This window comes from Apaloderma vittatum, unplaced genomic scaffold, assembly GCF_000703405.1.
Source record: "Apaloderma vittatum isolate BGI_N311 unplaced genomic scaffold, ASM70340v1 scaffold4884, whole genome shotgun sequence".
NCBI classification, from domain to species: domain Eukaryota; kingdom Metazoa; phylum Chordata; class Aves; order Trogoniformes; family Trogonidae; genus Apaloderma; species Apaloderma vittatum.
The window spans coordinates 12,083-37,346 of record NW_009714295.1 but is presented as its reverse complement, the minus strand read 5'-3'; the positions used below and the strand labels follow the sequence as shown (position 1 = coordinate 37,346).

Sequence of the window (25,264 nt, the reverse complement as noted above, 5' to 3'; positions counted from 1 at the left end):
ATTAGGAAGAATTTCTTTACTGAAAGGGTTGTCAGCCATTGGAACAGGCTGCCCAGGGAGGTGGTTGAGTCACTGTCCCTGGAAGTGTCTAAGAGACAGGTAGATGCTGCACTGGGGGGAATCGTTTAGTAGGTTGATATGGCTGGGACAAAGGCTGGACTTGATGATCTTCAGGGTTTCTTCCAGCTGAAACTATTCTATAATTCTATATTCTGTGAGGAGAACCTCTCTAGCTACTCATGTGCAGCAGATGAAGAAACCGCGAAGGTTCAGATTCTATCTGTGCCCTACGTGAATCACAGCTAAGTCTTCTGCTGGCTTCATCCTATGCACAGGGAGGAAATCCGTATCAATTCCAGAATCCAAGAAATTATATCCAAATCTAGTTACCTCGGGAAGCCTCACGATAATACTGAATTTCAGCTTTTCATTCTTCTCTGTGTTGTCCAGATCTATTAGAAAAAAACAGTAACCATATAACTGACTGAAGACATTCTGAATAACCTCTGCAATGAAATGAAAATTTTCATCTTAAATAAGGGCTTTTAGGAGCGTTACTTGTATTTATACCATTTATATAAATATTGCTCTGTATACTTGTACATAAATTCATTTTATGTAACAGTTTATACAGTAATTCAAACTTTTTTTGACTAAGCAGAACTCCACATATCTATATGATATTTCTCAAGACCAGAAACACATTGTGTTGTCTCTTTTCTTGAACACTGGGGAAATAGTTCATTACAGGGGAACGTGGTGGCAGCTGTGACGAAATGCATTACTGTTGGAGAGTCTTACAGTGATGCTGTGCCCCCAGAAACTTAAGCTACAGTTCTCTCTTCCTCCCTTCTGATGCAGAGAAGACAACTAACACGGCCGTGATGCCAACTGTACCTGCAACTGCCAGTTTGTCCCACACCCCATTTTGTCCCAAGCCTTAGGCCCCAGTCATTCTCTCAGCTTGCTCCTAAGCCTCCTTTGTGGAAATGAGCTACTGAGCTTCCACTGAGAAGAAAGGCACATACAGAACACAATCTGCTCTTGATTACTACATGGGCTCACACAGAACTTATGTTAAGTCCCAGTTTTAGTTAACATTATGATGTATTTAGATGATGTCCACAAGTTCAATGTTTACTATAAATATTGGAGTATTGGGTCAGGTAGGCTTTTGTTTGCTTATTTTCAGCTACTTCCTGGTACAGAGCTTCTAGCCATTTGCTAATCCCAGCGCTAGGATTATCTTGTTCCAAACATAACTAAAGCAAAAGCTGACGACTGGATGGCAGACTAACTTCCTTACTCACATCCGAGCACTTTTGTAAGTGTCCCTGCCCATGACAGGGGGCTCGAACTAGACGACCTTTAAGGTTTCTTCCAGCCGAAACCACTCTGTGGTTCTGTAAATAATCACAGAAATCCCCCAATAAATTCTATGATGAGCTTTAGTATTTGCTTTTCTAAGTCCCAGAGGAAAAAGTTACCTGTTTGGGGAGAATTTGAGGTTGTATCTCCTTGTCTTCTATGGTAAGGCTCAATCATCTAGTTTGAGCCTTAACTTTCCCCTTTACACTGGGCAGCACCATCAGCTGCAGCCCTCACCAAAACACCACGCTGTGGGAAAAGCTGAGTCTCCTGGGCAGCAAATCTTGTTTCAGCGTGAACAGCTGAAGGGACATGACTCCCAATTAGCCGGCCAGTACCAAATAAACTCACTGTACCTTTCAGCAACTTCCTGACACATGTCTCTGTCAAATGCAAGACTCCATTATCAATGTAGTGCAGGAGGGTGTGCAGAGGGAGGCATCGAACACCAAGCCCCAAGTGCAGGGTGTGAAAACCTACGAAAGAGAGCGAAATCTGGTAAAACAACATGTTGGATTTTTTACCTAAATCTGTACTGGAGATTATCATTAATCTAGCTAAAGCCAACACTCTCCTTAACTTCTGTTTCTTAAGAAACATCTTAAAAAACAGAAGTTTCTTAACTTCCGTTTCTTTCAGTGAGGAAATCAGTTTATCAAAAGTCTTATTTAGGCACCCTGTAAGTCCTCGCAAGTACAACCCTGTCAGAAAGAGGAAAGCCAAGGGGACTGAAACCAGTCACACACAGTCATTAAACCTCTCCAAGCTGTTGCCTTACATCTGAATTGGTCCATTAATTTGTCTTTTATCTCCCTCTTTCCTCCTCATTAATCAAAACCTGAGGCCTCTCCACCTTCATTATGCAGCTGCCACCCACACATTCCCACAGGCAGCGTTAAGATCCCAGTTTCTCACTCTACATCAGCAAGATCATGGTCTTGTCATCACGTGACACCATTTATGCCCACGCAGTGTAATTCTGAGGGGCAACCTCACATCAAAGCCAGTTTCACAGACTGAAGACACATCAGGAAATATAAGCTATAAAGATGCAAACAGAACCTGAAAGCATTAAGTTAAGAAGTCCTTCCCTAACAAAAATAAGCAAGTGCTTTCAAATGACCGCAAATGATTATGAGGAGCTACAAAATGAAACTCCACTATCAAGATGAGCTCTTCCATGAAGGCTGGAGGTAATCCTTTCAGGATAAAATTGAAAAATGTTAGCAGGGCAACAGTATGAGAAAAAACACTCTTTTCTCCAGGGTAGAATTTTCCCTTGTAGTCTATGACACTAAAACCTAGTTGTCTGAGAAAAACACATAAACAAAAGAAGTCTAAAACTTAGTTCTGAGCTAAGATTGCTTAAGCATTTCACTGGAAGCTGAAAACAAGAGAACTAAACCTCTGATTTGTATTCTCTATTTGTAGTAACTGTTCAGGTTTGTTTCTTTCCACTTGCACGTGTTTATGGAGTGTCTTCCCCTCAGCAACTGCCTTCAATAGGTTTAAACACTGCCAAAGCTAACTTGACATATGTGCTGCAACTTGTGCTCTTCTGGGAGGAACTTGGAGCACTGCTCTCCTCACTTGTGAGTAAAACAGCAAAATACAGGACTTACCAGGAGGTAAAGGCATACACATGCCATTTGCAGCCTCCAGAATCCGACTCATGATGTGGAACACCGCAAACTCTCCTGCGCTTCCCCTCTCATCACTGTATTTAACAAAGTACCAATACATTAGGAACCTGAGATGCCCCACACCCTCCTGGAGATGTGGTCAGTTTGTTGTACTACGCATGCACTAAACGCACATGTTTTGGGTGAACTGCCATGGGATGATGTCTTGTTTCCTTTGGTGTCTGTCACCGAACAGCACCAGCTGTTCAATTTTGACACACCAAGTCTCTGCGGTGTCCCCTTCCTCCTTCCCCCACTGCTGCATGTTTACAAATCTCTCAGCAGTACCTGGTATCAACAGCAACAGGCAAAATATTTTGAGCACTGGTACAAGTGACCTGGTTTGTGCAGGTGTCAAACATCACCTAGCCAGCTTGAGACCACTGTGAACTCAGCAGCTTTGAACTCCATCCATCCCACTGCCTGTGCGACTGACATTAACTGGCTTAGAGAGAGCCAGCAGGATCCTTACAAAGGGTACGTGATGGTCATATTTTGACAGTCTCTGACCATTCAAGTGAGTAGGAGGAGTTGAAGACCAAGATGACTATGCCTATATTTTAAAAGGCAGGCTGAAAACTTTAACAAACGAGTTACTCACAAGCAGAAGATGTGGGAGTGAAGCTGGTATCTTCTCCAAACTTCCTTCATTATTCGATGGACCAGATTCAGCTAAAACAAAAAAGGAAATGGCTCAGTGTTTCTAGGAGCCCGTGTACAGCCGGTCACTTGGCCTTCACTTCACACACTAGTTCATATTAAAAACTTCCGATGAGACTCCTACTAAGTCTTCAGGTTGGTTTTTTTTTCCCTAGGGGCTTAAAAAAATTTATTAAAATTTGAGTTGTAATTGAATTGTCCTATTCCAGAAGTTTAAAGTAAGTGCTCTCAACTCATCAAACATTGTGCATGACAGCAAGATAACACATCGTGCTTCCTAGGGCGCAACTGATCTCACACCCTTGAATCCAATTCTTAAAGACCTGTTTGCCAGGAAAGCAAAAAATGGCACGTCCAAGTGGCTGAACATTCAGCAGGGAAAGCATTCACCAGGGCCCAGATAAAACTGGATGATGCTGAAGACCACAGAATATTTGGTTTGCTGGAAAAAGCCTGCAAGAGGAATCACAAACCTAGTCCTGGGAAGGAGGAAAGATGAAACAAGCAAATGCCTCTCTTCCTCTGTAAAGGTTTGTTTTTGTCCATAGCAAAGTAAAAACATTGCTTGGTCTGTACTGTTGCTTCTTTGTGGTCCCAGGCTGACCTCCAGTACAGACTGTAAGCACACAAACAACACAAGCCCTGTTGTCACTTAGGCCTTCTGAGCTGAAAGACAGACGTGTGAAACAGTTGAAATAACTTCCTCTAGCAGCCCCTCACGCTTGTCACATGTAACCACTTCCAGATCTCTGTAACAGAACTGTGACACTTCCTTATGCCTTTTATCTCTGGGCCTCAAACCGCACTGATCAGTCAGTCCTAGGGAATTCTCAGCAAAACCTGCGTCCGACTTGCTTCCTGAGAGGTGTCACAAGAAATTACAAACCCTTTTGCCCCACCCCAGGAATCCTTTTTCCTTCACTCTCTTTTCTCCTCATAGGCTTTGCCCTCTCCAACTTCGAACTCATCACAGGCTTTGAGCCAGGGAGAAACAGAAAACGCAGGAGAGCTTCATATGCAAAGGCCAGAACAGGAATATTGGTATTTAGCAATGCTCCTGCATGCCCTCTATACTTTGGCCAGAAAGCTCTACAAAGTAGCACCTTTTCCTTCCAACACTCCATCCAGCCCTGCACAGCTACCTGATGCAGAATAATCATACAATCATAGAAAGTGTTGGGCTGGAAGGGACCTTTAAAGGTCATCTAGTCCAACCCCCCTGCAGTGAGCAGGGACATATTTAACTAGATCAGGTTGCTCAGAGCCCCATCCAGCCCGACCTTAAGTGTTTCCAGAGATGGAGCCTCCACCACTTTGCGCAACTTGTTCCAGTGTTTCATCACCCTCATTGTAAAGAGCTTCTTCCTAATGCCTAATCTAAAGCTACCTTGATCTAGTTTAAAACCATGTTTAAAACCACCTGTCCAGTGATAGGACAAGGGGCAACAGGTGCAAGCTGGAACATAGGAGGTTCCACAAAAACTGTGAAAAAAATTTTCACTGTGAGGGTAACGGAGCCCTGGCACAGGCTGCCCAGGGAGGTTGTGGAGTCTCCTTCTCTGGAGACATTCAAAACCCACCCAGATACGTTCCTTTGTGACCTCCTGTAGGTGATCATGTTCTGGCAGGGGTGTTGGACTAGATGATCTTTTCAGGTCCCTCCCAATCCCTGACATTCTGTGATTGTCTCTAGTCGTGCCACTACACACCCTTATAAACAGAATTTTTGTGCAACAAAAAATGTTTTCATGGGTATGGTACTCCAGAATCAAGATTCTTTGCTTAACAATATAGCAAACTGTATGGCTTTTGCAGCGTATAGAAAAGTAACAACTCTTGCTATCACAACATATTGAAATCTTAAATTCAAACATGCTTGTAACGTGACACCCTCACCTACAGCAGTACTCACTTTGGAGACCAGCATCTACCATCTACAACAGCCACTGTAGAAAATACATACAGAAAGAGAAGCTATGTCTCCCACTTTTTTTTCAGTATGTAACACGCAGATAATGTGTGCAAGAGAAAGAAAACATTATGTGTTACAGAGGGGAGTCGAGGCAGCTTGCTTCCTCTCCAAGGCTACCAACAGGGCTCTGGGGGAATCAAGTTAAGCTAAATCCACACCTTCAGGGCAAGGTCATTTTTCATTTAGTTACAAAGACATACAATATAAGTTTTTTTTCTGGGCAAGCAGCAGAAATCATTTCCCTTGGAGTGCTCTCAACTAATGAGAGAACACACGATCAACAGTGAGACAGCACATGCAGTAGAGCCTAGGCTGACATTTGCAAAGCACCTTGCTGCCTTGAAACATCTGCATTTCCAGGCAATGGTCCTGAGTAGACTGAAGTTCCACTGAAATCATTTGGAACCACAACCGCTCAGCTCCTGTGGCTACTTCTTCAGGAAAGATGTGGAAGAAGCCAATGAAAAAAATGAGGAGAAAAGGAAGCAAGACAAGGTCTTGCTGTCTTTCAGATCCCCTCCTGCACTGGGGATATGAGGTAGTTCTCCTGAGGAGGATCAAATCCAAATGATGTCTGTCTTCCACCCCTCTGCACTTGGGACCACATTAGATGACAGCTGGCCACAGACAGCAGCAAAAAAGGTGCAGCCACTGCAGGGATTTTCAGAGAAATTTCAACAGTTCATTCTGATCTGTCTCCTTCCTGTGCCCCAGCCTGTCTGTTCACTCTGCTGCCCCTTCCACTCACTGTCAGGGCAGCACACACTGTGCAGCTTCTGTAAGTTATTTCTTCCCTTTCCTGCCCCACTGAAATGAAAAGAGCAAGAGAAACAGGTATGGAGTAAAGCTAAGATAAAGTGTTTGCAGGGGAAGAGGGAAGATGAGCACACAAACAGCGATGGCAGGCTGGTAACCAGGGAAGGAGGGGATTCTCGCCGACACGTTCCATTCACACTTCCCCACGTTACTTCCCTGTACACAAATACAGACAGTTCCCTGACAGCAGCCAGCCACTTTTCTGTTGTTTTATGAGAAACCATCAATGCTCCCAGGTCTTGGCTACTTCCACTTCAGCTGCAAACGGTTTACACAGCAGCTACACACCACAGAGCCCCATTCTCTTCCACTCTTTTGCTCCTGAACATAACAAAAAAATATTTTATGAAGGCAGACAGACAAGCAAGTCTTTTTGTGTTTCGTTAGTCTCAGTAGCTCAGCTACACGTTGCTGATGCCACAGAAAACGGTCATCAGAATGGAATAGTTAATTCCCCTCAAAAACTTCCAAACCTTTAGGATACAGAAAGGTTTAAGATGTAAGAGTTTCTGATTGGGATGAGAGGAAATGCAAGCCTAAGAATTAAGTGATTTCTAGAGATTTCCAAACAGTTCCTAAATGCACCAGCCAGAGAGCAGAAACTATTTTTAAGAGACATATTATCTTTGTTTATATTAGCTTTTCTAAGAACAAGAAGCCTGTAAATTGAGTTGAAAGAATTCTGACTTCTAGTGATGTTAAAAAAATAATAATAATCCCAAGAGCTTGCTGATGGGGAAGACTGAGATTTGCTTTGATTGTAAGATTTCGTCTACAATAATTTAGTCTTGCAGATCAAGGCTGTATACAGGTTTTCATACTTTTTAATCTTAGTTCATATTAAGAATGAACAAACTATAACCAGAAAATGAATGAAAGGAGAATAAACATTCCACTTGTGCTTTTTTTCAGCACTGTTTTCAGGTATGAAGCTTCAGTTTATGCTGTATTGTTCCTATTTTAATCAGCCACTAGTTTTTCTTTATTTCCTATAAAGATACAGAAAACAGACTGCTGATTACTAGAGAAACAACTTGTCAAGCTTTAGAGCAAAGCCTGAATAGGAAACTCAGTAACCTCAGTGGAAGCCATAAAAGTTCAGAAAACATTTGAAGGTTGACAGCACGACCAGTTTGCCCAGGGTCCTGAAAAGATGCAGCACACAAGAAAGTTTCCTGCGGTTTCCAGCCCTAGAAAAGGGCACTGTGGGGAGTTCCTGCTGCATGGTGTGGCAGGGCTGGCACAAAGAACATGATTTAATAGCTTCCATGTGAGCTTTTGCGAACTCTGCACTTAAAGAACTCAATGTTGGAACAGACAAAAATCAGGTACAGTAATTTCTATTAGTCTACAGCTTTCTTTTTTGCTTTTTTTTTTTTTTACCGTTTCTCTTAAAAGGATGAAAGGCAGATAAATAGAATTTGGAAAGCAAATTGTGGCTGTAGTTTACACAGATTTCTTCAGGCAAAACTTGCAAAAAGTCCAGTGAAGTCAGTATGCAGGAGTGACAATGATTTACTTTCATGTCATATTGGAGTGAAAAATCTTTTTTCTTAATTTCCATTTCCCCTGATTGCATTTTCATTATTTCAGACATGGAGCAATGTATTCTACAGGAAACAAAATGGATCTAAAGGCCATCCTTTCACCTTTCAGGATGAGTTCACATTTTCACTTCTGGCAGTAGACCACATTTGTAAAAGCTGTAAAGGAAACTGTTTCTTCTGTATTCTGAGCAGCTAATACAACTCTCATTGTTTAAGTATCATTATTTGCTTTATCAATATATAAATATTAAGCAGCCAAATATGGTTAATTCTCTTAAAAACATCTTTTCCCAAAAACATGCTATATACACAGTACATACCTCAAGGCTCTACCCTCCCAAACACACGCTTGCTCACAATAGTGACTATGAAATCAAACTAACCAGGTTTGCAACGTAATCCAAAACAATTTGGTCAATCTTCGTTTTTCCTACATACTGTAGATGTCTCATAAGATGATCCTTCAGCTGAGCAACCATCTAGAAAAAAAAAGCCAACAGTTCAGTGTCCTTGGGCATCCTCAAAAAGGTGCAGAGCCTGACCAACAGGCATTGGCACAACAAAATGTTTCCCCCAGTTCAGAGTGAGATCCCAAGCTACCAAACAACCTTGCCAAATTCACCTGCAGATATGAATATTTAAAACGACTACTTGGTGCAAAATCAGAAAAATGAGTGCTAAAGTGAACTTTCAGTGACATTGGAGAGAAAAAGCTCACAGTTCTTACAACTCTCTGGGTCAAGCCAAGAGAACTGGGTTAAAGGATTTTAACATGAACACTGAATCCTGAGAATATAAGTATTTATTATATACAAATAAACCTGAGGGATTTTGAGATAATGAAAACTAGCAGAAGTACAGTTTGTGGTAGTACCTGAGAACCTGAGTGATTAATGGCAACTTCAGGTTAAACATTAATGTTAAGTCTTTAAAATCAGATGTTTGTTATCACACAGTCCATGCCACTCCCCGCTCTCTCCTTTCTGAAGTATTCTCTGACCTCATATAGCTTCAGATTGCAATTCAAGTCCATGCTGGTTCTTTGCTGAGAATGACTGTGAAGTGTTATTTCTCAGTAAAACTAAGAAAAAGATCTCTGTCTCAAGGAGTTTACAAGTAGATTAATCTGAACGTGTCGAGACAGCACTATAGGTATTAGGAAAGCACAAAGGAGAGCAGCGACCTGCTTTTTGGATCTGTCTGAATAAACTGCAGGGAAGGAATGAAGAGAAGCTTCAGGTAACGAGAGGCAGAACTGGAAACAAAGGGACAAGTCTGCAAAGAATGAAAATTTGCCTTAGATTCAGACACACAGGACAGTGAGGGCAAGTTATTCAAAGATGAAGTGCTGAGACCTTCCAGTGCACGCTGAAGAGTTTTATGTGGTTTTATTAGTAAGAGAACAAGAGATAAGTGAAGATGTGTGTTTAGACAGAAGGAGGACAGGTAGGGATTTGAGATAGGTTTTTAATACCCGGAAACATAAGGATGGTAGATCCTTTAGGGAGATAATCAGCAAAAACAATGCAAAGGAGGAAGGGACCTGCAAATAGCCATAGAGCAGTCCCAGAGGTGAGGTAGAAGGAAAAGGAGATAGTAAAAAAGGTGTTAAATTGAGGAGGAAGAAGACCACAGATCTCTCCGAGGAAAGCAGTGGGTAGGGAATTCACTTAGATATGTTTTAAAGATGTAAAGTAGTCAAAAAATAACTAATAGATTAAGATGAACTTCAGAGAAGAGAATAACAGTTTCTAGCCAAAGAGAAGTTGATCTGTCAAAATATTTTTTGCTGATACAACTTTCCACCACTATTTTTCTCCTACACCTGATGATACCATGATCTGTTAAGATGATATCATGCCTATGGCCTCTAAAACTTAGGAAACAGCTCCTTTCTCCCACAGCTACTGAGAAAGCTTCCACTCAGCTCTACAGTTCATAAGCTTAGTCTCAACATTTGTTGAGGCTGTGCGTCCTCTAGTGCACACTGTGACAAAAGCACATACCAGTCCCATTAGTAATTGCTGCTGGTAATCTTCCTCTTGAAAGAGAGGTACTAGCCTTTCCTCTGAAATAAACAGAGCAAGAATCATTCAAGGACATGACGCTATACTTCTACCAGCTTCAAAAGTACTTAGAAACATACACAAACAAACAGAAGTTGTGGTTCGATCTACTCACCGACAGGACTAAGATAGTGAAGCAGCAAGCACTGTGTAAGATGAGAACTGAGGAATGGAAAATAACCCTGTATCTGCCATCTTCTCCCTCACAAGCCTGTCACACCACTTTACTTGCATCACTTTTCTTCGATATTGAAGAGTTACCACAGTGTGGTTATTCAGCAGAGCAAAGAGACACAGAGAACCTCCCAGTAACACCAGTGCAAATGCATATGCTATTTAGATCTTGTCATTTAAAACAAGCTAGAACAGCTGCACAGGTTTCCAAGGAAAAGGCAAGACAAAAAATTTAATACTCTAAAGAATCACCTCCCACTTTTCTGGTTATCTCCCGTCGTCTGGCTGCTTTTGTTACTCAGATTTGCAGACCACTGTGTAAAAGAACACAATTTTCCTAACTAAATGAAGGAGGTTATAGTATCTACTGAAATTTAATACCTTGTATTTCCTAACCAGTGCTTCCTGTCTACCAAGAGCGAAGGAAAAAAATAACCTCCTATTTCATCGTGTAGCAGAAAATCGAGTCAAAATTTTACAGACCCAATTGCTAAATTCTTTACAAAGTTCTCTCCAGTCATGTTTGCTCACAAGCAGAGAGATTATGTGTTACTTGATTCTAAAGGACCTGAAGAAAAAACTACAGGGAAAATAGACTACATTGATGCTTGCTACTGGCTGGCAGCTATCTAGAAATTCTCTAGTAGAGATTATGTATCAGATTTCTTTACCAACAAACACCTCTGGAAAACATGAACCTGAGGCTCACAAAGTTGAAATAATGTCCCTCAAAGTCAGAGCCCGTAGCAATAACCAGCAGTGGTGTGGATGGCCAGTGTGAGGGGCTGAAAATGAATGCACTGAAAATTCTTTATAGTAAAAGTGAGCAGCACCTCCCATCATGTCACAGCACGCGATGGCCAGACACATAAAAGGTACTGATGTGTGAATAGCGGGAACACAATTTACTACTATATTTGGTTTGGTTATTTGTGACAGAGGAACTGAGCATCACCATCTCAAGTGTTCCTGCCCTACAGACATTCATCACATCTGCCTTCTCTACACCAGGATTTTTCACCAGCCAGAATCTCCTGCTGCAAGTAAATTCTAGAGTTGTGAAGGCAGCTATGCCTCAACAGTAACTGGCATCAGCAATACTCTGCTCCAGGAGAAAAATCCTGAAGAGGAAATCCTTAGGTAGACAAGTCTATTGCTTATGTTGTTAGATCTAATATGAAGAACTTCATTTTCAAGGGGGTTCCAGTCAGTATGTGATCCCACCAGTACTATCAGAGAAAATTTTTCTCTAATTTAATAACTGCTTATCTTAATGCCTCAAACTATTCTGTGCTGAAAACACACACAGAAATTTATTTTTAGCCCACAACAGCTAGATTGAAATATTCTAATAAACCTTACAGCTAAAGCCTACATTAAGTTTTACTTACCAGAGTCCCAAGTGTCCAGATGGGAAAGCACCCTGGGGTTTGAAATAAAAATCAGCTTATTTCATACGCATTACTCTAAAGGATTTATTAAGGATATTAAAAAGCTTTGAAAGATCAAAGGGTCATTTAAGATAGCTAAAGAAATTGAAGAACCATACATGTGATGACATTTAGTAGAGGTATTAAATAGCATTAAAAGAAATTATATGTGTCTAGGCTGCCATAAATTCCCTAGGACATAAAGGCCTGGACATTTCAGATCATGCTACAGTGATTACAAGTATTCCAGTAACTGATTTTCAGCTGGATAATCTTCTGTAAAGGAAGATATCTAATCAAATACCTACTCAACTATTTAAATGGCATGTTAAATCATTCAACACACTTCAACAAAGTAAGAAAGGGTAAATATAATAGCAAACTACCTACTTTTTGGCATTTTCAAAAATGCTCCTCAAGTATGTTGCAGTTCTTCTCTCCTCTCTCTGGTTTGTAAACAAATAAAAATCCCCGAATGAGCAAAGCAGAAGGCCAATTAAAATACTCCCTGATAAAATGCAGATGAGAAATGAAGCTGGTTTTCCCTTTGAATGGAAGTAACGTATAGTGGGGCTTTGACACACTTTCCAACTACCCACACTCTTAAGCACTCACACACATCTAAGCCCCATGACAATACAGGTACGTGCAAGTTCTGCTTTGGTTTAGTTTCTCACATTATTTTAACAGGTGTAAGACTCAGAGGTAACCACCTTACATATAAGATGACTGAAAGTCTTTGTACTTCTCAATCAGGATCCTATTTCTTTATCCTCAGAATAAAAAAGGCCACTCTTCCGTGTCTGGCTTTAACACACTAACTGCAGAGGCAGCTCTGGAGACTGTTTCAGTGCACGCACGTTTACCTCTTCTGAAAGGTTACGCCATTCCCTCCGGAGCACGTTACTGTGGTAATGCAAGTGGAGCTCTGCATACTTCACACTCTCCAAGTTTGAGTTGAGCTTCTCCCAGAAGCCTTTGGAGTTTTGGAACTGCAAAGAGAAAGCGAGAATACAGGCTACACTTAAAGAAATACCTAACCACCCTCCCATTGAGCGATTGGAAAGAATTGTGATTAATGTAGCGTCAGAACAACATAAGTGAAAAAAGTTAAAAGTAGTTACACTATGTTTTCTCATTACTTTTATTTCTTTGATTTCACAGCAGGAGTAACACTTCACTTAAACTTGAGGTCAACATTTGGTGCCTGCAATGCAGATACTTTGCCACCTTAGGATCCTTTTAAGTCACTGGGAAGAAATAAGTATTTATAGGTCGTAATTCATCTGACCTATTTCACAAGTTGGGATGGGAAGAACTGCACCACAGACTGTTGTCGACATGGGCCATAACATCTAGACTTCCGCTGACGGTAAAAGGAGCCTTAGGCAACTCACTTAACATATAAATGTTTACATTTGGTCAAAAAAAGTCCCATTCCAGGTATCTAGTAGTTCCAAACAGAGGAATGCCACCATAAGTCTGGAAGCTGCAGGTTGCCACTATTTTCAATATGCATTAATATTTACATTGCAAACATCCATTTGCCAGTCTCAAGTAACAGTGCCTCATCCCAGAAAAGAAACAAGATCCAAACATCTCTGAGGCAGTTCTAAAATCTTTGACTCTAATGCTGAATTTAATTTAAACTCAGCTGTGAACAGACAAGAGGGGAAAAAAACAAACAAACACACACTTGTTTCCTGAGCTAGTTCTTGGACTGGGTACAAAGATTTGAAGCCACTGTTTATAAAGGGGGAGTGATGCGATCATTGCTGCGGAAGCTATGAGATTAAGCCAACTCTTTCTGGCAGATTTAAAAAACAAGAGATGGTACTACCTCTTCTTGTCCCTCTTTACATACATATACCTTCCAATACAGACTATATAGCAGTGACATTTGATTCTTCCATTTTCCATTAATAATTTGGATTTGATCTCTCTCCCCTACTTTTCTACGACGACAATAACTTTAGAAGAAAACCTCAGAAGCCTTTAAAAATCACTTCTTACTATAAACTACGATTTGGTAAGGAAAATAAATCGCAGAGACTCAACCCTGCCAGCCACTTCTGTCTTGCTGCCAGTGACGATTGTTGCTTTATTCTTGTAGCTGCAGCAGAGAGAAATAAATCTCAGTTTTGCTTTACGTTAGTTATATTTAGCAGCTGGGAACCAGAAGTGCACCATATGTTCACCCTGCTGGAGCTAACTAAGAAGATCTACTACTACTGCGATAGATTGCCTAAATGTTACCAACATGAAATCAGAATTATCAAGATTGTAGCGTAAGCCTATCCTCTAGTGATCAATTCCTGCAACTGCAACAGCACCACCACTGCAAAAGTGTGTTCAGGCTGTGCTGGATTTTGTTTGATGTTTGATGTGTGGCAGTGGGGAAGCAAGACAGCAAGTTTCTTTCACATGTTGACTCTGTACCAGGAAGCGGTAGACTCCAGAATTAAAAACAGACATCGCTGAAAACCTGCACTGTATTAGATCTTATCAAAGAGTCAAAAGTTTAAAATAAAGGATTATTTTAATTACATCTCTTAGGGCAAGGACTAGAAAGAGAAGGCTTCTCTGTCTCAAGTGGGGCTTATTTTGCAAACATTTCTAGAGAGTCAGGAATTAATACCTAGGCACGAGTACCTAAAAGACACCGCGTTAGTAGAAGTCAAAGCACGGCCCTACCAGACTGCAGTCCATGAAGCCTTCCTAAGCAGTGATTTTTTGACTGAAGACAATGAGAGCTCTCTGCTATACCCCTCTGAAAGGATGCAGGGAGACAACCACCTTTAAGAGGTGCACGTCCTCTCCAGGGAAACGGTGGTACTGTCTCCCCAGCAGTGACAAGATTCAGAGTGCTGTGTATCCTGTGTGCACAGGCACCACTCTGTAAAACATCACTTCACCCCAGTGGCTCAGCACAGCATGAGGGAGAAATGGCCTTTTCCTGTGCTGATGTCTCTGACAACCGCTTGCACTACACGTTTTCACTCTTCTCCTGGACCTCCTCCTACTCTGTTCCTTTCTCCCTCCTGCTCCTTCCTTCTCCCCTTCTGATCAAGCCTGTTTGCACCCCTTAAAGTTTGGTTTCTGTGTTTAAAAAGAAAAAAAAAAAATCATATTCCTATTAATTACAATCATTTTCGACAATCGGAATGACCGTTCCCCCTTTCTCAGACTCGCTATATCTTGCCGAGCAGGAATTTAGTAATAGAAATACACCTGCTGCCCAAACAGCACAAACCTTTTTTGCGAACATGCACACAGCCCTCTCAAAAGCTCTCTACAATCCATGGGCTTGAGAACTACAAAAAGCTTCTTAAAGTAACTATCCACCATTGCTTCGGTGAAATGCCATAAAATCTTTGCAACAGAAATACTACTTTCAGGACCAGATTTGTCACCAGTGTCCGACTCGCGATGCCAACAACATAGACCAACTGAGACGCTGACACCTGACCCCTCGAGCTCGATCTGTGGTGGGTTTATGTCACCACAGTGGTACAAAGCAGCCAAAGCACTAAACCTTACCCTGTGTGTTACCATCTCTGTCCTAACTCAAGAGTCAGAGCAGCTCAAACATAGCAGGAAATATTTGCCTTTAGTTCAACTCTGACCTTTTCGATCTGTTTAGGTTTCAGACAGAATTAGGAAATGAGTTCCACAATCAGGAAGTATAGCTGCTAGGCATTTGCCCCCAGGGGCTTGAGGTTCAATCTCAGGCAAATTAAAGGCCTGCTAACTTGACCTCAGTGAATTACAGAGATTATCAAACAACAAATTTTCTCAAGACCTGATTTTCCCAGGTGTCCCAGCTCTCAGGGTGGCCTTCCTGAGTCAAGCATGCAAAGCCCAGTTCCCTGATAGCAGTCATGCGAATCTGCAGCAGCGTGGCTGCGACACGCTGCTGTGGAGTGAGCAGCGTGTAATTTCACTGATATTTGAAGATTTTGTGAAGCTTTATGAGCTAATTATAATCACTGGAGAGGAAACAGACTCTCACCTCTTTAAAGTGCTACATGAAACAACACTGTCAGGTATCCAGAGTCTACTCCTATGTGTTGCTGATACCGTTGCGTTCAAGCTCTGACTCTCTCCATTAGCCCTCCAGAACAAGCTGCTTATTAAAAGCCTGGGGAACACTGAGGAAAATTTCAAGTATTACTCTAAACTCGAGACAGGCAAAATCATTCACGTTCTTTTCAACGGAAAGTACAATTTCCTACCCATACAGCGTGTGCTCTCCCTATCCAGCTCACCGCCTTTTCCAGGCTGTGCAGGAATTTCTCTACATTTAGCGAGTCAAAGCCTTGACATCATTGCAATCACAGGATGCTCCGGCCAAAACAAAGTGAGCGGGTCATGAACCGCTGGCAGCAATGGCAGCCCTCAAAGTGGGGATACAGAGAGATAAGTAGAAATCCCACACATCTGTTTTGCCAAGGTTACCTCCAGCTAACAAAGTCACAAAATGAAAAGGCATCAATCCAATCTAGCAAGAATTAATTCTTGGAGTATCTTCCCTGTTGAATGGAAGTCTCTTCAGAAAGGGAACAAAAATAAGAAAAAAAAATTTCATCTTTGAGCTAGCAAACACGAGTCTGAGTAACTGGTAGTTTAATAAGTGCATAAGCCCTTTAAAACAGGGCAATTTTCTGTTCACCCCTATTTTTGAATGGGGCTATGAGGATGCTGCTTCATTTAACACATGCCCATCCCACACAAAAACACCTCAAAAAAGAAGATCCTAATCTGTAAATACAAATGTGGTTTTATACTGGAACTTACCTCTAAAACAGGTAGAGAAATAATATCTGTGGCACACGTTACTCCAGGGATAATCTGTAAATACAGACAAATTGTAAGAATATAAATAATTTAACATAAACCACAGGTCTGTTTGGGTATTAAGTGAATCTCCATTACAGTTTCCTTTGTGAAACTAGCTAGCTAGCCAAAACTGCACATTCAGTTTTGCCAAAAAGAATGTGGAAGATGTTTCTCTTGTTCATCCCACGTTTAAAAAAATATTAGAACAGTGCCAGATGAGAGAAATGAAAATAACCTATCTACTCTAACTGAAGAGTCTTGCCTGAAGTTATGTCATTGCTGCAGTCTTACCCATAAATCGTAAACCTACTGACATTGTTTGGAATTAACTGCACAATTTTGCTTTTTAAATATATTTTGTATTCATCATAAACCTCATACGATAATCAACAAATTAATACTTCATTATGAGAAGTGAGAGATTTAACTACTTACTGTAGTTCCACTACAGTAGCTGTTCTTGTTTTATAAATGCTTTTATTTGTTGGCAAAACCAAAAATGGAAAATGTCATTAAGGTTAAGACTTGACCAAAACAAAATGGGCACAAAGCACAGATAGGGATTTAGAGCATGTCTATGAAAAGGTAAGGCATACTAGTTAAAGGCTGTATTAAGGGTGAAAAACCAGACTCCCTCCAGCTATTTAATTAAAGTACCAGCTGTTATCTTACCCCAATCCAGTCAAGCAGTGACGTATAGGGCAAAAGTTTACCCAGGTTGTGAGCTTCTGGACACATTTGGCAGTAGAGGGAGGCTGAATGCAACGTAAAAAAGATTTGTAAGGGTAAGATTGTATAAATTAGCAGTTAACAAGAATAAGTTTCACAGTCAGTTCCTTCTTTAACACTTTTTTAGGGACAAATCCCACTGCTGCCTCTGAAACAGCTTCCTCCACGGTGGAACTGGTCCCATTCTGTGCACAAAAGGAGGAAGAGAAGTCCAGATGGCTGCAGGGCCGGGTCAGCTGCTTGGCTACAGCTCAGCACTGCAGGGGTCCTTTGTACAAAGGCTCGGGGCACAGGACATGCACTGGGCTGAGGAATCAGCTATCACAGAATGTCACGATATGCCAAATCCTTATGAAAACATGTTATGGGCTAGGCTAGAGGAGATTTGTTCCTCTGCTCCAATCTCAATTATTTACATCCCAGATATCCAAGACAGGAGCCAGATGGAGAATTTGCTCTCCAGTGACCTAAAATAATAACAAACCTATTAGTCCCAGTAGGTAAAAGAACTCATTTGAAAAGTTTACTGTCAATCCGATTTTGAGAGATGTATGTATCTTCTAAACTACCAATATTGTCTCCAACACCGCAAAACGCCAGTCAGTTAATACAAATCATAACCAAGAAGTCTGAAAATAAGAGAATCAGTTTGTGACATTGTGGCTTCTCCTTAAATCACAACTACCGTATGCAGGAGAAAAAAAAATACCTACCGATGATAAATTCTTGAATGGGATCAAAAGAATTACACGTTGACAGGTTCTCAGAAATCCACCAAATAATCTGTCAGAATGAGAAGAGGGGAGTTTGTCACATTTCTCTGTACAAGCACTTGTTGTAAGAGACTATAGAAACTTTGTTTCCAGTAGCAGCACTTTGCAAGAACTACTGATACAGAGATAAATGTTTTCAGGACAGCCTTGGCCAATAAGGCAGTTTAAGCAACCCAGCTGATGAGCCTCTTGGCACTGCCAAAAGGAACGTGTGAATCAGGAGTTTTCTTCTTTGGCTTGTATCATTCATGCCCTGACACTTCTTTGTACAAGACACCAGGCATTGCAAAAAAAAAAAAAACCAAAAACAACCCAACCAAAACCAAACAAACAACAAAAACTGAAAGAAACTCCCCAACTTAGAGGAGGCTCTTTTCCGACCTGCATTTCCAAGTCTTCTGCGTGTCGGAAGTAGAGCAGGGCACAGTGCAGAGCCGCCAGTCTCTCGCTGTCTCGTTTGCTGTTGCGCAGGAAGCGCAGCACGGCGCCGGCACTGATGCTCAGGGCGTACATGCTGCCTGTGTGGCAATCCAGGACTGTTGACACGAGCGGGGATCGGATGGAGCAGTTTTGCAACATGTCCATTCTTGCATCCTCACCTGAAGAACACCATTTTGAGAATAAAAAGAACTTAAGAACACAAAATTTGGCTGCTGCCATGATTTCTTTTAAGACTCCCATGTCCCCAGCAGTAAGAACAGTCTGCCTCTCACACTAGCTGCCCTGGTGTTATGCTGAAGAGGAAGAGGAATGGGGCTGGCTGGGGTAAGGAAGTGAATGAGGAGCACAGTCCATGCTCACTTCTCTCCTTCCCTGCTGCCGAAGCAGAGATGTACAGGTTTGAGGCTCACAGTGCTGACTTAAGACAAATCAGACAGATTTCCATAGGATGGAACCAGAGAATGGCACGAGGCTAGTAACAGAGATTCAACACTAGAATTAGCACCTGAGCATATTGGTAGAGCTCAGCAGTGCTCACCTGCAGAATCATGAGACCAGCTTGTACTGGAGGATCTCTGACCGTCAGTCCCAACGGCCAGAAGAGGTTCTGCTCTGTGACTTGCAGCTGAAGCATGGGATCAAAATCACTTCATCTACGCTAGTACTAACGTTCCCCGCCACAGAACTAAACCGTAGGATTCCAGATCCTGTGCATCAGAGATCAGGCCCACTGTACAACAGTACACACTTTCCATGCATCTCTAGCAGAATAATATTTCATTATATATATACACAACAGGTATTAGTTTCCTGTGATGCTGCTTCTGTACCATTTCCCACTACTTTCCTCTCTTTCAACCAATCAGAAGCACAATTTCTGTTTTCAGACAAAAGCCCCTTACTTCCAAAAATAGTCCACTTCCCATAAAGACATGTTTGCTGGAAATGAAATAACATGCCTCTCAGATGAGACTCTAAATCAAATTGCATCAGCCCGATCAGGTGAAGGAAACACAGATTTCCTCTCCCCACACCCTCCAAACACACACATTTAGAGCAACTCAATTGGAGGAAGGAAATGTAAAATCAAATTTACATCTCCATGTGAAATTTGAGAACAGTGGAGGACCAAGAAGCATGTGCAAAGATGGGGGAAGGGAAACTATGAAACCAAGGCAAAGGATCTCAAAGTCAGTGAAAAGTCTTCTTCCATTTCATAACAAGCCAGAAGCATGTAACAGGGGAAGTATGAAATGTCACTTCAGATTCTCTTTTTTTAAAATGGAAAGTGGCAAAAATGCCATTCTTATTTTTTCAGTCTCTCTCTTTCTTCTTAAAAACACCATGCAATACAGCAAACACCGAGAAATACAACTCTCATTTGAGTTTTGAAGAAGTTTCCACTACAACAGTAAAATTATTTCAAGCAGCAGTCTTACTATACCTGTCAGAAATAAACTATAGCACAGCAGGTCAGGATGCTGAATATTCAGGAGGTGCAGGAACTGGCCAGGCAAATAAGCAGCCACATAATAGTCTATTTAAAGAAATAACAGTGGTCAATTTAGCACTTGTTCACTTATTTGCTTTAAGAGGCTGTTTCACATGATTCGCATCTTGGCCCACTTCTCTCTGATTGAATTGATTATATCTAGGAGATATAAAAGGAGTTAATTAAAAGCTGCTGTTGTGATAATACAGGAAACACTAGCAATTAATTTGGGTTTCCAGGGGAGGATTTGAGAGGCTTGAGACACTCAGGAACTCAGCAGCTGATCTCCAGAGCAGATTCTGAGGCAATTTCAGAGGAAGTTGCTTACTAGTACTGATGTATCACAGTATCAAATGCCAAATATAAAAGAAAAGGAAAATAAAGGTAGTAAAATAACACAACTACTTCAAAGTGAGAAAAAAAATAATAATCCTTTCCTTCTAGAAAACGATTAGCTATTTGTCTCACTACTAAGGACAGAGCAAAGCAGTCACACAGTGAAGTAACACAAGTAACCTACCAAGATTCATAAAAGCCACTTCCTTCAATCGATGACATTCTGTTCTTTCTAGAGAAACTGTAAAAGTTTTGTTGTAACCTGGGGAAAAATAATAATGCTTTTTAAAAACCCAAACAAACAGCATCTGTTGCAAGTCAAGTATGACTTTATAGGTAGAAACTTCAGCACTGCCAATACACCCAAACAGGGATATTTTAGACTGTTTTACAGGCTTGTCTGCACAGACAGATTTATTTCATCTGAAACAGAGTTGCTGCATACTTAGTAGACCTCCACCCACACAATGAAGTTCCTCAGTACACAGAAAACGGCCAAAAACTGCACAGCCTACATCTGTGTTTAAAGAAGCATTCCATCGCCGAGCAAGCTTGTGTAAAAATACCTTTCCCTCCAAAAAAACCAAAATACAACTCCCTCGCACATCACATTTTGGTGATCTTTCAATCACTTTAAAGAATCTCCAGTTTGTTTATCTGCATCCCCTGTTGCTGTAATTTAGTTTGGCTCTCTTGAAACATAAGCTAATTTCAGACCGGTCATGCACAGCTGTTACTTTATTCTAGACTCGCATCATACTTTTTGCTGGCATCCAGTAAGAACAACACCTCAATCTCTGAAACAAAGGTGAAGACTAAAATAATTACAGAGACAAGACTGGCCTCCAAACACCCATGCTACAATATCCTAAAGGCTGAATGTTGTCATGATCAGGATGCTACTTAATACTGCAGGAAAATTTAAGATAAGTAAGAAGCTAAGAGAGCTGCAGTTTACTGGACCACCAAGGAAAAAAGCAGATCATGAGCCATGCTTCAGTCACTCAGCCAGGACTTTGGTTCCTGATCCTGGCAGGAAGAACAGGCTTTATCTATGCTGCCAGAAAAGAAAAATGAGACCTCCAAGACCAACAGCAACAATATAGATGAAGCAGCATCTAAATCAAACAGCTTTTTCACACAAGATACTGACTGAAGCTTGCCTACAATGAGGCATTAAAGTCGTGATGACCACACTGTTACTTCCTAACACAAACACCAGCAAGCTAATACCAGCATTGCAGAATTCAGCCGCAACATCACAACTTCTGTGTTTATGCTTGATCAAGTGACTGCTTTAGCAGGGGGCGGGAAGCTTCCTTCTGAGTTTACAGATGCTGCAGCACAGACTGAACTCCTTATATGCCTCGAACAGGTGGCTTATGGATCTGATATACCGCTGCTTCTGTGGGTCACCTCAGGACCAGACTTAAAATTTTCTGCTACAACTGATGAATCTTACATGAATCCACAACCAGCTCTGCCCAAACAACTCCACTCCACAAAAGCCATTCCAGGTGCAGCTGGTCAATGTCATCGTATTTATACTCAGTTTCTTCCTGGTACAGGCCGGGATGCACAAGGGCCATGGCTGGCTCCACCCTTCAGCTACACACTAAGTACACCTGGGGAAATCAGCCCTTCACAGCACAACAATGCGGAGCACTGCCACACCCAGAATGGACTTTTCCAACTTGTTAATGCCTTTGAGAACACAAAAATGCAGTTCATTCACTCCCACAACGTTCCAGCAGGAAAGCAACATGTTAGTGCAGCTCTGACATATGAAAAGCCTCCTGATATGAGAAAGCAAACACTTGAAACAGAGGTATGTTGTCCACTTGAACAGGGTTACTCCACACTATGCAGCTTCTCAACTGAGAAATGATGACGCGGTTGAGTTTTCAATCCTTGGTGAAACAAAGAGAGGGATCAGTAAAACTTAGATTTCCAGAAGGCAAACTTTGGCCCTTTCAGGAGACTCATTGACAAAGCCCCTTGGGAGACCGCCCTGAAGGATACAGGAGTCCAGGAAGGCTGGACATACTTCCAAGAGGGAAGTCTTAAAGGCACAGGAGCAGGCTGCCCCCACTTGCTGAAAAACGAGTCGGCACGGGAGGACACTGGCCTGGCTAAGTAGGGACCTTTGGCTGGACCTCAAGAACAAAAGGAGAGTCTATGACCCTTGGAAGAGGAGGCAGAGCTCTCATGAAGACTATAAAGATGTAGTGAAGCTATGCAGGGAGAATATTAGGAGAGCCAAAGCACAGCTAGAGCTCAACCTAGCTACAGCTGTTAAGAATAAAATGTTTCTATAAATTCATTAGCAACAAAAGGAGGATTAGGGAAAGTCTCCATCCTTTATTGGATGCAAAGGGAAACACAGTAACAAAGGATGAGGAAAAGGCTGAGGTGCTCAACGCCTACTTTACCTCAGTCTTTAGCAGTGGAACCAGCTGTCCCCTGCACAGCCAGCCTCAGGAGCCAGGAGACAGGGAGGGCAAGCAGGATGAGGTCATCACAGCTAAAGACGAAATGACCAGTTACGCCACTTAGATGCACACAAGGCTATGGGGCCAGAGGGGTTACACCCAAAGGTGCTGAAAGAGCTGGCAGAAGTTCTCCCCAAGCCACTTTCCGTTATTTACCTGAAGTTCTGGCTAACCGGGGAGGTCCCAACAGACTGGAAGGTAGTAAATCTAACACCCATCTACAAGAAAGGCAGAAAGAAGGATCCGGGAAACTATAGGCCTGTCGGTCTGACCTTGGTACCAGGGAAGGTCATGGAGCAGATCATCTCGAGTGTCATGACACTCGAGTGTGTTCCTCAGGGCTCAGTGCTGGGGCCATTTCTGTTTAACATCTTTACTGATGATCTTGATAAGGACATAGAGTGCATCATCAGTAAGTTTGCAGGTGACACCAAGTTAGGTGGGAGTATTGATTTGCACGAGGGTAGGGAGGCCCTACAGAGAGTCTTGGACAGGTTGGATCGATGGGCCAATGTTAACGGTACGAGCTTCAACAAGGCCAAGTGCCAGGTCCTGCATTTGGGCCACAACAACCTCATGCAACGCTACAGGCCTGGGGAAGTGTGGCTGCACAGCTGTCTGGCAGAAAGAGACCTGGGGGTTCTAATCAACAAGCAGCTGAACATGAGCCAGCTGTGTGCCCAGGTGGCCAAGAAGGCCAATGGCATCCTGGCTTGTATTAGAAACAGTGTGACCAGCAGGAGTAGGGAGGTGATTGTCCCCCTGTACTCGGCACTGGTGAGGCCACACCTTGAGTACTGTGTCCAGTTTGGGGCATCTCAATACAAGAGAGATATGGAGGTGCTGGAGCAAGTGCAGAGGAGGGCAACGAAGCTGGGGAAGGGCCTGGAGAATAAATCTTATGAAGAGTGACTGAAGGAGCTGAGGCTGCTTAGTCTGAAGAGGAAGCTTAGGGGAGTCCTCATCACTCTTTAGAACTTCCTGAAAGGACATTGTAGAGAGGTTGGTGCTGGTCTCTCCTCACATGTAATTAGTGATGGAACAAGAGGGAACGGCTTCAAACTGCAACAGGGTAGGTTTAGACTGAACACTAGGAAAAAAATTTTCACAGAAAGAGCAGTCAGCCATTGGAACAGGCTGCCCAGGGAGGAGGTTGAGTCACCATCCCTGGATGTAAAGGTTGTTTAGATGTGGTGTTGGGGGATATGGTTTAGGGGTGAGCTTCGCAAAGTAAGGTTAATGGTTGGACTTGATGATCCCAGGGGTCTTTGCCAATCTGAATGATTCTATGATTCCACATATCAAACAAGAAAGTTCTCTATTCAAGAAAAAAAAATAAAATAAAGGCCTTAATTTTAAGAGCTAGACCACTTCTACAGCAACTATTCTTCCAGGCAGTGGGTGTTGCACCTCTTGCTGTGAAAATGACATATTGAACAGGAACTCTAAACAGTCAAGCTACAAGCTGCTGGCTCTATTTCCCCATACAAATACCTTATGGCATAAGTACAACACACCTGCAAGCTCCCATGGATTTCGTTGATGTTTGTGCTCAGTACACTGGAAAGACTAGATATAAGCGACCAAATTAAAAGCTACTCATGAGGCCACTGGTTTGAAGCTCCTCGTTCAGCATCAGGGAAGTTAAATGCAGCTAAAGGCAGCCGCTGTCTTTAAACAACCACCCACAGTAGTTTGTTGTCTTCGGACCTTGTTAGTAATTTGTTTTGCAAGGCATTCTGCCATTCTTTTGGCAAAATTATACTCTCCTAAATAAAGCATAACTTAACAGGTCAATCTTACCTTTATGTAAAAAATATATGGAGTACGTTATTTCTTCAGGACTATCAGAGGCCAGACTGTAACAGACACACAAGCCTCCTAAAAAGAGAAGAAAGGAAAATCAACTTGTTCACCTGAATATCTGGACACATTTACAGTGCACAAAACTAAAGCAAGACCGTTTCACGCTAGAAACCAAAAATACTCTCTCAAAAAGGTGAAGGCTACAGAATTATACATTACATATCTCTAATCATCATTTACCTGGTGAAATACAAAATAAGAATGAACAGAGACAGAGATATGGCACAACAGAAACCTGGGTTCTGACCTGATCTGTCCTGTTCTTTAAGAGAATCAGTGCATTTTAGCGCCTCCCAGTAGAAATCATGCTTGCAGCCACAAAACTGATCAAGTCTTTCTTTCCAAAGCCTGCCTCAATCTCTAGATATTTTCTGTTCAGTGAATGTCAAATATGCATAGAATATCATAGTAAAACACAGTTAGCTTTCTACATAATTTCATATTGGCAGCAGCATGTTAACACTACTAGAGCTTTCTCACACTAGAAATGATAGTCACTTCTCCCCTTTCCAGCCCAAAGAGCCATTAATTCCTTTTTTAGGAGAAAAGTCAGTCCTTGGCACAAGCTTATTTCAGCCAAG

The 25,264-nt window shown here is 41.9% G+C and overlaps 1 protein-coding gene across 1 annotated transcript in view; it reads right to left on the bottom strand.

The window, feature by feature from the left end:
* Window positions 1-25,264, bottom strand: part of GSAP (gamma-secretase activating protein) — a gene marked incomplete at its 5' end in the record, with an annotated part of 44,028 nt that overhangs the window by 7,033 nt on the left and 11,731 nt on the right. Inside the window, 16 exons of the mRNA XM_009868692.1 lie at window positions 391-452; window positions 1,725-1,844; window positions 2,991-3,085; window positions 3,652-3,722; window positions 8,429-8,524; window positions 10,052-10,113; window positions 11,677-11,708; window positions 12,106-12,161; window positions 12,582-12,707; window positions 16,513-16,566; window positions 17,227-17,309; window positions 17,997-18,066; window positions 18,438-18,655; window positions 19,942-20,034; window positions 20,510-20,587; window positions 24,621-24,698. Of these exons, the coding sequence (XP_009866994.1) occupies window positions 391-452; window positions 1,725-1,844; window positions 2,991-3,085; window positions 3,652-3,722; window positions 8,429-8,524; window positions 10,052-10,113; window positions 11,677-11,708; window positions 12,106-12,161; window positions 12,582-12,707; window positions 16,513-16,566; window positions 17,227-17,309; window positions 17,997-18,066; window positions 18,438-18,655; window positions 19,942-20,034; window positions 20,510-20,587; window positions 24,621-24,698 (1,394 nt within the window). The remainder of the gene's footprint in view (window positions 1-390; window positions 453-1,724; window positions 1,845-2,990; window positions 3,086-3,651; window positions 3,723-8,428; window positions 8,525-10,051; window positions 10,114-11,676; window positions 11,709-12,105; window positions 12,162-12,581; window positions 12,708-16,512; window positions 16,567-17,226; window positions 17,310-17,996; window positions 18,067-18,437; window positions 18,656-19,941; window positions 20,035-20,509; window positions 20,588-24,620; window positions 24,699-25,264) is intronic.